The sequence below is a fragment of the Vicia villosa genome, unplaced genomic scaffold, assembly GCF_029867415.1.
Source record: "Vicia villosa cultivar HV-30 ecotype Madison, WI unplaced genomic scaffold, Vvil1.0 ctg.000030F_1_1, whole genome shotgun sequence".
Classification (NCBI taxonomy): Eukaryota; Viridiplantae; Streptophyta; class Magnoliopsida; order Fabales; family Fabaceae; genus Vicia; species Vicia villosa.
The window spans coordinates 1,892,227-1,907,300 of record NW_026704964.1 but is presented as its reverse complement, the minus strand read 5'-3'; the positions used below and the strand labels follow the sequence as shown (position 1 = coordinate 1,907,300).

Below are 15,074 nucleotides of genomic sequence, written 5' to 3'. Positions count from 1 at the left end.
AATGCAAATTGATTTAAAAAAGAATGGGTTCTTTAAAATTAATTTTCATTAAAGGTGAATTAAATGTTAAGTAATTTATATTTGAGTGGAGTTTACTTGTGTTGCAAGTAGTTAGTTACTTGCAACACAAGTCAGTTAAAAGCATTAAGGCTATCAAGTTAGTTAGGATTAGTTGCTTTCTAATTGTATTTACACAATCCTTTTACACATTAGGAAATAATTGATGTTTGATTGTTTGTAATGTTTTATAACTATATTTTTCATTTGATTGGATTAAAAGTATTCACAAAAATTTGAGAGGCTTAAATTAATTCTTAAGAAGAAAAGAGTTTATATTTAATCTTTGTAAAATTTAACCGAGCCGTGTTAGTCTCATGTGTATTATTTTTACTTACGTGGACTTATTATTTTTAATTCCAAATACTTTTATTTATTTATTTTATGTCTACTCTACCACTATATCAATGTATTTTCCTTGATTTATCTTACAAATCACATTTATATCAATACATTTTTCTATTATTTTTTAATTGTTAACAATAATTTAAACATTTTAATCTCTAACAAAAAAAATTCTTAAGTTAGTCTCATATATTCAAAGTTTAATTGGGATAATACTATCCTATTGAAACTAGGCCGCAAAAATTCTACATTATCATCTCATACGTTATAAATGTATCATCAAATTCAAAAATATTACAGTACCATCAAATTCAAAAATATTGTACCACCAAATAGAACTTCAAAATCTAAAACATTTAATATCACCAAAATAAAACCAACAAAATAAACAAAATGCCATAAAATTGCAAAGAACTTTGTACCAACAATTACAACTTATAAAGAAAACAGATGATGATGTCATCAAATCCAAAAGACAAACTAATTAAAACATATGATGATGTCATCAAATCCAAAAGACAAACTAATTAAAGAATAGAAGGAAACGTCATGTTGACCGTCATTGTGAAATTCAGGAGTATACATGAATCTTGATGGTACTATAATATTTTGAATTTGATGGTACATCTATATGTATGTGAGGGTAATGTAAAATTTTTGTGGCCTATCTTCAATGAGATAGTACTATAATGTATGATTGAGCATATGAGACTAACATGATCCAATTAAATTTTGTAAGAGTTCAGAATGTTAGGCTCAATTGAATTTTGACCATATGAGACTAACTTAAAGGTCTTTTTTTTTGTTAAAGATCAGATCAAGGAAAATACATTGATATATAAGAAGAAAAATACATTGATAAAGTGGTAACGCATATTATTCATTGACCAATGGGTCCTTAGTTCAACTTTTGAATTTTTATGAGGAACTAAAATAGATCTTCCCTCTATAATTAAATTTAAGTATATTATTGTAATTAATGAATTCCACTTAAAAATTATTTGTTTCCTGACCCGCCCCTCTTCTTCTCTAATCTAACCTCCCTCTACTGAACAAAATAATCCCTAAAGATGGTCATTTAGAGTAGGGGTGGCAAAACGGGTCGCCCGCCCCGCCCGTCGCCCGCCCCGCTTTATGCCCGCCAAAAAACGAGCGGGGTGGGCATGCCCGCCAAATAAAATGGGCATCAAAATGATGCCCGCCCCGCCAAGATGGCGGGTTGGCGGGCGGTGGGCTTACCCGCCTATTTTTATTTATATTTTTTTAATAGATTAATATGCTTTTTTTACCTTTTAATTAAACTTTTCACTTATTTTTTAAAACAATTTTTTATAAAAGTAATTTTTTAACAAATTTACTCTAAAAAATATTACATATATTTATAAATAAATGTACAAAATAAACCATCAAGAATTGCCATTACTAGAATTAACTAAGAAAAGAGTGAGTTTTGGTTGGAGGAGGAGCGGGTTTTGGCGGGGCGGGTATGGCAGACGGCGGGTTTTGGCGGGGCGGGCTTTGGCGAGCGGCGAGCCTAAAATCTCAACCCAACCCGCCAAATTTTGGCGGGTGCGCGGGCGGCCCGGCGTGCCCCGGCCCGTTTTGCCACCCCTAATTTAGAGGTGATATAATACAACAAATGTAATAAAATTACCTGACACCATGAAATGATTAATATCTGTAGCTTATTTGTTTTCAAGTTTTCATAATTTTATATTTCTCAAAAAGAAAATTTAATAAGTTTATACCATAAATTTGACAACCAAAATGAAGGAACATGACATAATTTTGAGATATACTTGCATATATATTTGTTACAAAAGAAAGCAAAAGATTTTACAATTTTGCATGAGTTGGTTGGTTGGTATACCTTTAAAAACTTCCTTCAACAAAAACTTACTATGTTTTCTTTTTCATATTTTCCTAGCCTTGTAATATACAGAATCTCTAAGAGATGACGAGGATGATGAAGATGAAATCCCAGAGCGACTAAACTCAGCCTTGTCCTTGCTAAAAGCATTGTTCACATCGTCTTTAAGCTCCACGAATCGCGTCCTCTTGATTCTCTGCTCTTCTTGAGTTCCCTTCTCAAGGTAAAACAGGTCAGGTAGGTCATCCTCCATGAATTTATCGAGCACTTCCGAGCAATGAGGAAAGTAACGCCGCCCCATTTCCACTGCAACCACATACAAACATAATTTAGTAAAAATACTATTATCTTACATGGATCGATTTCCGTCATAATGTTCTATTCAGGATCATGCTTCTATCCGAATCGTTAATCTCGGGATCTTTCATAATATCTTCTCTTATAGTATAGTAGTATTATATAAGAAAAATATTTTTTAAGTTCAATTACCTGTTTTCATTAGGGCTTCCATCCTAGAAATAAGTCTTTTGTTTTGCATTATGGGAGTCTCATTGAGGTCGACCTCCCTTAAGTTTCCACTTGAACCTTTCGCCGCCGAAAGACCAGCAAACTCGGATGTTGTCTCCGCACGAGCAATGTCCATAGCTAGTTTGGCTTCCAAAGGGAACAACAGTCTCGCAAATGCCACTGCAATAGGAAGCATAACTTATTATTTGACGGCTTTCGAGCATAATAAAATCAAGCAGTTAAAGGAAAATCATTAATTACACCATACCTCGGTTCTCAAGGTACAAAAGCTTCATGTGGAGATCATCAGCCACTGTTTGGGATGATACAGAGGGATCTCCAGCCAAAGGATTCCTTCGCATTTCTCTTTCAAGAACGTCGATGCATATCCGGTCTTTGTTTGTTTCTTTTCCTTGTTCTGTTTTTGTGTGATAATCCTTCGGTCTCGTCAACCTCCTACAAATACTAACAGCACTCTGACCATCGAAAGTCAAATCCGATGCACAAGCCCCTTTAGTAAGAAGTGATACTATAATGGAAGGTTCCCTACGCATGGCGGCAACGTGAAGCACTGTGTACCCTCGAGAATTCCGAAGATTGACATTAGCTAGACCTAATCCAAGTACTTCAGAGACAACCTTAGGGTCACAGTAGGCTGCTGCATAATGGAGAGCACCGGCTTCATCTAAAGAAATGTCTGACTCGTTCAAAAGAAGTTTAACAAGCTCGACGTCGTCTGAGTCCAATGCCTTGTGTATTCTAGTGATTCGTTTTAGAGACAAAGCGTCCATTACGGGAGCATCCTCTTCACCGTCTTTCTGAAGATCACGGCGGAACAATTTAACTTTTTCGGAGAGCTCATGAGGAAGTGCTTTATCGATTGAGATTTGGTCAAGGTCTGATCGTGCCACCCTGTCAACACATTGAGCGACGAGTTGATTCAATTGACAATGGAAAGCAACCATAAGGATGGAAATGACGTCTTCGACAAGAGCCTTCCCTACAAAGTTAAGAAGACGTCGCTGCAAAATTTCAAGTATTACTCAGTTCCTCAATCCTTTAATCATGACGAGACACAATACAACTAGTATTTAGATGCGAAACTAATTTTCAATATCCCAAACATGCACAGTAAAAGATGCTAAATACAAAAATAGAAGAGCATTATATCCGATATAGATACATGTCAGATATTTAGATATAGATACGTGTCTGATATTTCCCAAACATGCACAATAAAAGATGCCAAGTAAAAAAAATAGAAGAGTATCGTATCCAATATAGATACATGTCATATATTTAAGTACAAAATTAGAAGAGTATCTAATCTGACATAGATACATGTCAAATATTTAGATACAGATACGTGTTAGATATTTCCCGATAAGTACAACAATAATTTAAATTGTTTTTCCCAATCTATTTTCACCAATACTTTTCAACTATTAGAAGAGTATCTGATACATGTTGCATTCGTCTTACTAACTAAAGACATTGAATCGCTTGTTTTTCTTTTGTGACAGACTCGTAACAACTATAATCATAGCGTAGAATGTGTACCTGGAAAAGTGAAACCAACTCCGGCATTTGAAAAATGGAAGATGCATACATCAACTCCACAGCAAAGTTAATAGCAGGTCCACACGCATCATGAGCACACACATTATCAACACATGTAGAAACCTCCACTGGAGACTGTTTAAGTTTACCGGTATATACATAGCTAAGCAATATAAGAAAAGCTTCATGCCCCACTTTACCATAAGGCAACAAATCACTCAAGCAATACTTCAACTTCCCTTCACTCTTTGCCAATCCTTTTTCTTTACCTCTCTTAAATAGCTCATGAAAAAACTTACTCCTAGAACCTAAAATACACCGATGAACTCTAACTGAAACTCCCTCAACAACGATATCCGCGTCACCGTAATCATAATCAGAATCAATCAAAAGCTGTTCCAAATTAGAACTAAGCTTACTCAAACTGATAACCTCCAGGTTCCGAGCGTGATCATTCCCATTCGAGTTGTGACTAATTGATCCATTCGATAAATGCGAAGATGATGTAAAACTCAACGACGATGAGGGTTCAGCTGAATTAGCCATTAATCAATCCAAGAATCTATTCAAGCCTATGACATAATCTTGTTATACATCACAAAATTCAAACTTTCCCTCTTATATAGAATCCCAAAATCCTCTACAAGTGTTCATGTCACAAAACACATGACATATGCAACACCTCACAAAATTCCAATATTCCAATAGTACACAGCTTATAAGAAAAGTTGAAAATAATCAACTATCTAAACCAAAGCTTAAAGAGTCCTTAATCTGTTCTCTATATAAGCTAAGCTTAATTATTGGGTATGTCAGCAAATTCTATAAGAAAAAAATATGTATGAAGAAGTTTTTTGTTTGAATTTCCAGAGCCACCAAAACAGCATAATCAAACCAAACCCAGATTGAAGAAAACAAAATCACAATGAAAAGAAGAAAAAAAACTCACTTTTGAAATTTCAATTATCAGCACCGACCCATTAAACAAAAGTCTGAATTTTCCAAAGCAGATCCATGTAAATCACGAAAAGGTTGAAACTTTGAGAGAATCTCGGGAACCCAGAGAGAGAGGGAATCACGGGTCAAGAGAGAAAAGTCAAAGAATGGAAAAGAGGGGAAGTTTCGGAAATGGGGAAAGGAGAAAGAATGAAGTCATGAATAATGACATATGTTGGAGAGAGAGGTGAGAGATGGCATCGTGGAAGTTTCGTTAATCGTTTTCGATAGGATGAGAGAGAAAGTGTGTGTGCGTAGAGTAGATGGTGATGGGGGGTGCCGATAAGAAGATGAAGTGAGTTGAATGACGAAAGAGGTGCCGTCAGCGTTGTCAAATGGAGTTTGCTTGCGTTTACAATGGCGTCACTCAACCAACGCTGTTAAAGACTTTTTGTTACAAATATTCTAAAATAATTTTCATGATTAATATTTTAAAGATGAGTTTAAAGGTAGGGCACTCACACTGGAAACCAACTTTACATATGCAGTGAATCAAAATTCTTACACTTGTCATGTCATATTAGTTTTTTTAAATTAAAATTATGTTTTAATTAGATACATGGTCGTGATGGATTGACAGTATAAAAATATTTTACACTGCCAGTACATATCTTTTTTCTCTTTAAAGATTAACAAAAATTGTATCAAAAAATAATAATTTGATTTGTGTATCTTGGACTCCTCCACCAACGATGCACTTAAACTTAGACTTATAGTTGATGGTATCTCCTTCGTATTGGTGTGATTCACAAGCCAACTATTTAAAATAGAAGGCTATATCATTCAAAAATATGTTTAACAATGATCTTCGCACGGTGTGTAACGTATATCATTTGCAGTAGTATGATTAAGAAATATTTGAAAAGACACGGTCGTCTAATTGTCTTTGAGGAGGATGAATGCGTAAGCATGTGGTTGAGTCATCCATATATGACCAACCAAAGATACATAGAAAGTGTTGAAAGATTCATGTCTAAAAATAGTGCATATATATTACCGTCAACACAACGGGGGTTGTTCTCCATTACTATTTGGTGGGTTTTGATTATTTGACTTATTTTGATTCGTCATTTTCCTAGCGGATACTCTCTTTGATTTTTCTCCGTTGTTTGTGAGTATTTTACCACTTTTTAATCTCATGCAACGAAGTTTAACAGAGAAATGATAAAATGAAGAACTTTATACAAAATTTTCACAAGAAAAATATTCTAATCAATAGCACAGTTCTACTGGGTGTGCTAATTTGTTTACCATGAAAATTGGTAAATAACCTCTGATCTCAAAAAATGATTAACTTTACAGGATCAACCAGTGAATCCTACGACATGTGTTATTGTTAAAATTATGTTTTCTAGGATGTTGAACGCTTTGACAACATTTATGATTTAGAGAATGTTTGCTTTAAAAAGTTAAAGAGTAAAACTTGCAGAAGATGTAAAGGAAATTGCAATAAAGAAAAATTCTGGAAATGTAAATATGGTGTTTTCACACATACATTCTCACAAACTCTTTTCTCAATTCAATAGATACTTTGAGTATTTTATGAGTATTTGTACAACAAATGAACACACGGAAATCCTAACACTAAGACCGCTATATATACTAATTCGAAATAACTGTCATCAACGGTCTTTCTCTCAGAAAATTACACGTTTCGCTCGGCATGTCTTCCATTTATCTTAAGATTACACGTGTCTCTTCTTCGAAACTAGATAAGGACAAAATACAGTTATCCCTTATTCAAATTCAAAACTTCTCGTCGAATGCAACTTCAATATTACTTTCTTCGAGATTGTAACCCTGAAACTTAGAAAATATTTCCAATGTCTTCCTCTCAAGCAAGGATGATTTCGACTAAAAATCTCCAACAAGCTTCCTGTCGAATCCCAGAATATCTTCAAAAATACTTCCTTTTTTACTCATCATATCAAATTAATCTTGGGGTCGAAACTTCCAGCTAGCAGTCATCCATATCCTTTTGCGCATCACCTGATCAGCTCCTTAATAGGTCACCATCATCTCAAGTGTCTCGGGTCTACTACATCCAGAGTGTCTAATAATCTTACCCTGATCGGAAGATGTAGTAATGTTGACACTTCATTAGTGTGATGGACATCTCACAATGTGGAAGATGAAAAGATGATGTCTCTGAGTATAATCTCTCAATGAAAGCTGACACCATACCATGATTAATAACAATATAATCATACATGCATAAATCTTGTAGCCCAAATCGCTGCATGACTTCGTGAAACCATTGTTCCTTATGCTACTGCAGTTTCTCAATCTTCCTACCATGGTTGATGTAATTTAAAGCATCACGACACTGCAAAAAAAATACATCATCGTCAGAAAGTTTAAATATTAATAGACATGTGTTTCAAAGAATAAATACAAATATATTTTACCTCTCTATCCCACATGTGTCTACTAGCATGGTTTTCATATAGAGGTATTAGTGAAGTGACATAGGGGCCTCCTCCAAATTTCTTAGGTACGACTGTAGCACCCCGATTTTTTAATTTAATATTATTAATTAAATTTAGAGTGATTAATTAAATTTAATTAGAGATTTTGAGATTATTGAGTTTTATTAGAATTATTTATGATTTTATATAATGAAATTAATAAAGAATAAAGAGAAATTGAGCTTTGGGGAGGAAATTGAAATTTTAATTAGAATTAAGGTTGAGAGGTGGAATTAGTGAGAATTGAGGGAAGTTAGTGCATTAATAAAAATTGCAGGACTTTATTTAAATAGGGAAGGAAATTAGAGTTAGGAGTTATTTGGGAAGAAAAAGCTGACAACAGAGTCAGAGAGAACCCTAACAGAGCAAGAAGTAGGAGAAGAGAGAGATCTCATTGTTGTAACTTGAAGCCTACTGCGAATTCGAGGTAAGGGAAGGGAGAACTGTTCATGATATGGGTGTTTAAGCATGAAGGATATAGAGGATTCTTTATCCTCTTTTTTGTTTCTTTTCCTTTTTCCTCCATTATGAATATCGTGAACCTTGAGATGGTTTGTGCAGAACCTTTCTCAGTTGTGTTGTTTGAATATGAATGTTGAATTGTTGATACATGTGATTATACAATTAAAATCAAATTTTGAATATTGAAATGCATATGTGAAGATTTGATGGAAAGCATGATGATTGATGATGGATTTGATGTTGTATATGTGCAATCTTTATGTGTTGAGTGTGAAAAATGGCTTTGATTTGAGTACTATAATTTTCCGCGTGTTTTAGGGTTGTTTGGGCTCAATTAGTGAGTTTTCGATCTGTTTCAAATGGAAAGAAAAATCGCAAAACGCCGGAAAACTTAGAAAAATCGCAGATAGACATTGAAGGGTATCGATCAACTTGTTTCATGCATAACTTGAGTTTCGTAAGTCCATTTGAGGTGCAGTCAATTACGTTGGGAAGCTATTGAAAAAAAATTTATGTTGAAGTGGGGAAATTAGGTCTAGGAGCTCTACAACATTAACATTTATCTGGTTTTTTTTTATCAAAAGTCGTCAAATTTCAGTCTTGTATTAGTTGTCTTGTTTCACGCATAACTTGAGTTTCGCAAGTTCTTTAAGAGTAAAACTTATATCATAAGAAAATGAACAAAATATTCTGCATATTAGAAGCATCTCACTCCACTAAGTTAAGTAGTAGAAATACTAGTTACAAGTCTGACGAAACATTATGCATGGTGCTTGTACTAGTTCCTATTGTTTGATTAAACTTTACAGATTGAGACATTAAGTCCTAAAATAAAAATAAGTCTTTAAATAAAATCTCTGAGCTTTCTGAAAAATATTTATTTGCTCGATTCTGACTTTGTTTGATATTTTAAATAATTATTCAAATCTGAGGTAAGATTAGTAGAAAACATGATTTTGGGGTTGTTTTTACAAGATGCTATGTGAATTAAGTTGTTAATGTTTTAGGACACAAGTCCAATTATTGATAATACATATGTGAGTTAAGTTGTTAGAAGTTAGTATGGATTTTCTTGGTTGTTGTTTAATTGTTAAATGACTAATGAATATGCCTTGTTGAATATTGATGGTTGCAGTGGCGGAACCAGGCCAAATATTTTGAGGTGGCCGCTGCGATAAAGTAAAAGTTATAAATAAATAAAAATATATTAGATAAAATATTTAAATAGTAATCAAATATAATAAAATATTAACAAAATACAACTATATTAAGGACAAATTGAGACAAATTTTTTAAAGAGCTTTTAAGATAAGAATTTACAAAATACAGGACTATTATTTATTTTACTTATTTATTTTTTAAAAAAATTGTCTCAAGTCTTTGACAAACATATATTATAAAAAATAATGTAAATATTAACAATAAATAAAATAATTAATTCCGTAATTACAGGGGCAGATCTACAGCCCAGCGAGCCCGGGCACGCGCCCGGGCTCAACTCCTCATTTTGTTGTATACTCCCCATTTAATAGTCGATATTTAGACAACACTAGGGGCAAAGTTAGTAATTTTAACACAAAATTAATGGTAAAATTAGTAAAAATAGGGTGTGAAATTTTTGAACAAAATCAATGGCAAATTTTTTAGACAAAATCAAGGACAAACTTAGTAGAAAAATGGTGTAAAATTAGTAAAAATAAGATGTAAATTTTTTGCCCAGGCTCCCTAAAATTTCTGGCTCCGCCACGAGTAATTATGAATTATAATAGGAAATTTCTTTACCCACCTCCTAACCTTCTTACCCACCTCTGGCGAAATTACCAAAATATCCCTTATTTCGGAAATACATTTCCGAAAACGTACTTTTATTGGAAAAAAAAAGGTGTTTTCGGAAATGCACTTCCGAAAACACGAAAAAAAGGTATTTTCGGAGATGCATTTCCGAAAACACCCCCTTTTTTAAATTTTCGGAGATACATTTCCGAAAACACTCCTTTTTGGGAGAGGGAGGTGTTTTCGGAGATGCATATCCGAAATATTCCAAGACCAAATTGGTCTTGGAATGTTTCGGATATACACTTCCGAAATAATTCAATAATTATTAAAAAATTAAAATCAAGGTGAATCAATACAATTAATAGGTATAAAATGAAAGTGAATCAATAATTTTCTCAAGATTCTTACTTAAAATAATTTTCTCCTATTTTTAGTAATAAATAATTTCCTCTCTAATAAATCATAATTCCCTATTCTCATACATAAAATAGATTTTTCACATTTTTGTATAACTATCTAATTATACTTCATGTAAAAAAAATCATAATGCTAAATATTTTTGAATTTTTTTTTAATTTTATTTAAATTTAATCATATTGAATTCACTTAATATAAATAATAAAGTTGTTTCATTTTTAAATATAATATATACAAATTCACAAAGTGTCTATAAAAAATATACAAAAACTAAATACTAATTAGCATAATAATTTTATTGTGAAAAAAAATATATAATTGTATTTTAAATAATTGTGAAATTTGTTTCAAATAATGAATACACGTTTTTTTAATTAAAAAATCACATTTTTTTCTTAATAAATAATAAAAATAATGTATTATAATTAATAATAATAATAATCACGTAATTTATATTAATTTTTCTTAAAAATACGTGATTTTTAATATTTATTTGTAGGAAATGTTATTTTTTATTAAATAATGATTTATCTCAATTTTAAACAAATGACAATTTTGATAATTAAGAAAAATTATATTCTACAAACTTATTTTAATTTTTAATTTTCAAATTATAAATTTTTTAATATTAATAAATAATAAACGTTATATTGAAATAAAAAAAAATCTGACCTTCAATCAAATTTTATTATTCATTATTTATGCACATTTTGAGCATTATTTTTTATTCCATTTAAAATTAAAACAATTTTATTATTTACTTTAATTAATTGAATATGATTTTTTTAAAGAAAATAAAAACGTGAGTTTTGTTTTAAAATAAGAATATGTTATTTTTTTAATTAAAATTATTTTAAATTTTAAAATTTGAATTAGGATAGAAATATAGATTAACTATTATTCATAACTCATAAATTATATCAAAATATATAATTATTATTATTTATTACTCATAAATTATATCAAATTTATGATATGTGAATTAATTAATATCCTAAAATTAATTTTCGGGATTTTTTAAGATTTTTTTTGTTGTTTCGGAGATGCATCTCCGAAATAGTCAAAATCCCAATTTTTGGGATTTTTTCGGAAATGCACTTCCGAAGTCTGGAAAAATTTTGAAAAAAAAATATTTCGAAAATGCATTTCCGAAGCGGGGTAAAATGAGTTTTTCACTGGGGGTGACCCCCATAGGGAGGTGGGTAAAGAAATTTTCATTATAATAATAATTAGTTTTGAAATGTGGAGTTGTAGTTGATAGAATAAAGTATAAATATAAAATAGGCTTAATTGCAGCTTTGGTTCTCCTATTGTCTTTTTTTTTTCAATTTTAGTATCCTCTTTTTTAAAACTACGATTTTGGTCCTCCTATTAATTTTTTTTTTTGAAAAATGGACAAAAATATTAACTAATTTTGCAGTAAAAAGAAAAATAAGGAGACAGAAATTGCACACAGAAACTTAAAAAGAGAGATAAATAGTGGTATTTAAAATAAAAGGATCAAAATAAAAAACAAAGAGAAACTAAAAATTATAATTAAACCTATAAAATATAGGTTGACTTTTCTTATTGATAAATTAGTTAGTTGTATATAGTGGTGTGGGACAATAAAATAATACATTCCAATGTTTACTAATACTTTTAAATCACTACTTATGTAAATTAAATGAACAAAATATATATTTTTTGAATTAAAATGAATATTTATTAATTCAAAAACCAATGAGGAACAACACTATCTCAAAGAGATACAGCTAACAAAGAGACAAAACAAAGGACAAATTAAGTCATTAAACTAGCAATACACCTGTTTCATGATGAACTTTTGACTCACCAGCATTCTGTCCCACAACAATTGGATATGATTGAGGTTGTCTCTCATCAGCATTTATCAAGTGGTATGACTATATGAATTTATTTTTTTAAGAAACAATGGGGTGGCCGTGGCCTTCCTATGCCACCCCCTAGTTCAGCCACTGGATGGTTGATTGATATTTTTTGATGTTGTTGATGAGTATTGATAAGAAAATAATTATTTTTATTATTATTCTGAGTTATGATGAAAAGTGTTGAGTTATGCTGAGATGTTTGGTTCAGAGAGGAACCATTATTGTGGCCTTGTATTGGCGATGTTAATGATGATCTTTAGGCTCAGAGAGAAACCAATAACGGGTATTCGAGTTGGAGGTATGAGACGAGTATTGCATTTGTTTGTCGCATTCATGCATCATGTACATCGAAGATAGGTAGGATTTCAATCCAATGACGAGTAGGACTTCGGTCCAGTGATGAGTTTCAAGTTCAGAGAGGAACCAATGACAAGTTTTAGGTTCATGGAGGAACCAATGATGAGTGGATTAATTAATAATATATCTCTGACATCTAAAACTTTGGTACCATATGCATTTAAGTAGAGGAGATGAGTGCATTGTATACATTATTGCATTTGTGAATGATTATTGTTGTGGATGGATTGTATGATTGATTAATTATGCTAATTGTACCATCCTTATTGTTTATACACCGTTAACATGTGTGAATGTATTGCTCACCCCCTATTTGTTCTCTATGTTGTCTTTACGCATGTGGTGCAGATACTCGGGTAAAGGAGTTTTAGTTGTTGCTTGTGTTGGAGGATGACATAGTTGGTCTTTTTTCATTGTTTATCTTCTGCGTTATTTAGTTTTCGTATGTCGCTCTAATAGTGTAACACTGGGATGGAAAAATTGTATTCTGTTTTGTTTTCTACGAATTGTTTAATTGAACCTTTTATTATTAAATGAAGTGATTTATACTTACGCGACAATCGAAGTTGTGTTAAATGTTTATTTTATTTCTATTGCAATGATGTGATTTGAGAAAGATATTATGCTAAAAATATATGACACCATTTTTAGTCAATTATTCTGCATATTTAATAAATTAATTGTTTGGGTTTAGGGTGTTACAACGACAGCATGGACTGGTGGGCATTTTGGATTATTTGCAAGAGACACTTGCCTTCAGGAAGACGAAGTCAGAGACACATGAACTCTAGAATTAGACGCTTTCGCATCAAATGAAGTGACATCAACTGATGGTCGCAAGGGTTAGGCTCTATGTGCGAACAAATGTATGCTGAGATACTTTATTATGCCTCAATCATTCTTGTTTGTCAACCATTTTATTTATAATCAAACCAGACAAAGCAGAAAAATCAAGCTCAAATGAAAGACATTTAAAATCAAACAATACAGACAAATTTCAAAATTGCACTTCTGTATTTTTGGAAAATCAAATTCAAATATAATTCGGAAGTGCACTTTCGTATTTCTAGAAAATCAAATTCAGACAAAATAGGGAAGTGCACTTCCGTATTTTCCTGAACCACCAAAATCACAAAAATAGCATAAAACACAAGAAATACAAAAATGGCAAAAAACACATGCCTCAATAAACTACCTAACTATAAGTGTAACTACCTATTTAGTAATGTACGTTAAACAACCTAGTGTACCTATTTAGTAATCCATGCATCTTAAATAAATAAATAAATAAAAGAAATGTAAAAATTTACCAAAAATGTGAGTAGTGGGAGAACTTCAATTGAATGAACTTAAAAAGTGATTGATAAAGCTCTTAAATGGACAAGGTTGAAAAATGCAAGATTTGGGTTCTCACGCATAAATGTGGAAATGAGGAACTTTTGCTTATATGATGCTTTACTTGAAATGAAGAAGGGGGATGTCTGACAAGTATTTAACTCAAAACCCGTCTAAAGGTATATTTCTGAATTTTTTACTTAGATGCATTTTCGAAATCATTTTTTGACAAAATGAGGGTGTGACTCACTTAGAAAGTATTATGATGTGGAATTCTGGTGTGTCTCGCTACTACAAAAAGCATATTTTACCACAGTTGGGAGAAAGGTATTTCCACAGTTGAAGGCCCGCGATAACGAAGAGTGTGGTAGTATGTGCCCTCTTTATCATCACAGGCTGGTAGCCGCGGTAAAAACATAATAGCGTGTAACATATCACCACGGTTGAAGAATCCAACTGTAGTAAAAGGTGGAATGGTCATGGATTTGATACCCAACGCCGTCATTTTGGGATATTTCTCAGCATTTCACCATGGTTGTATGTACCAACAATAGTGAAAAGAGTTAGCGCATAACATTTCACCACTGTTATAGCTTCCAACCGTGGTGATATGTTCACTTGATTTTATTATAACTTATGTGGAATGCTTATTTTACCAATTGCTCACTAAATATATAACATTTCAATATGATCTAGAAATAAATAATATGACAAATTAAGTTACATTAGAAGAACAAATTACACTAATCAATGTTTGTCGAGATTTCTATAATATATTATTTGTAAACAACAATTCCTTCTCTGCTAGTTCATTCTGCAAAATAAATTTGTAGAGAAAACTAGTAGAGGAAGAAGTGGTGGCTTAAGAACTAGAAGTATTGAATCAAATTCTAGCCGTCATAGAGCAACATACAGATAATGGGATGCAGAAAGCTCAAAAAATTGATCAATGTAAGTTAATTTCTAATTTATTTTTTCACGTTATTATTTTCTAATTCAATTTGAAAGGTTATGTTTCTATAAGAGGTTGGTAAA

General features: G+C 31.8%; 1 protein-coding gene across 1 annotated transcript; it reads right to left on the bottom strand.

Annotated features, from left to right (window-relative positions):
* Positions 1-1,807: 1,807 nt before the first annotated feature.
* On the bottom strand, positions 1,808-5,642 carry LOC131622486 (BTB/POZ domain and ankyrin repeat-containing protein NPR1-like). Its single transcript, XM_058893523.1, has 4 exons — positions 4,340-5,642; positions 3,048-3,801; positions 2,762-2,959; positions 1,808-2,578 (listed from the first exon to the last, which is right to left on the bottom strand). Exons 1-4 carry the CDS (start codon positions 4,883-4,885, stop codon positions 2,316-2,318), a joined length of 1,761 nt encoding a protein of 586 aa, XP_058749506.1. The 5' UTR covers positions 4,886-5,642; the 3' UTR covers positions 1,808-2,315.
* Positions 5,643-15,074: the final 9,432 nt, after the last annotated feature.

Excerpts from the sequence above, each read along its gene's own strand:
- LOC131622486 (XM_058893523.1), bottom strand. The coding sequence starts at position 4,885 with ATGGCTAATTCAGCTGAACCCTCATCGTCGTTGAGTTTTACATCATCT. Across the intron at positions 3,802-4,339 it reads AGTTGGTTTCACTTTTCCAG|CGACGTCTTCTTAACTTTGT; the intron begins GTACACATTCTA and ends GAAATTTTGCAG. Across the intron at positions 2,579-2,761 it reads GGAAGCCCTAATGAAAACAG|TGGAAATGGGGCGGCGTTAC; the intron begins GTAATTGAACTT and ends ATGTGGTTGCAG.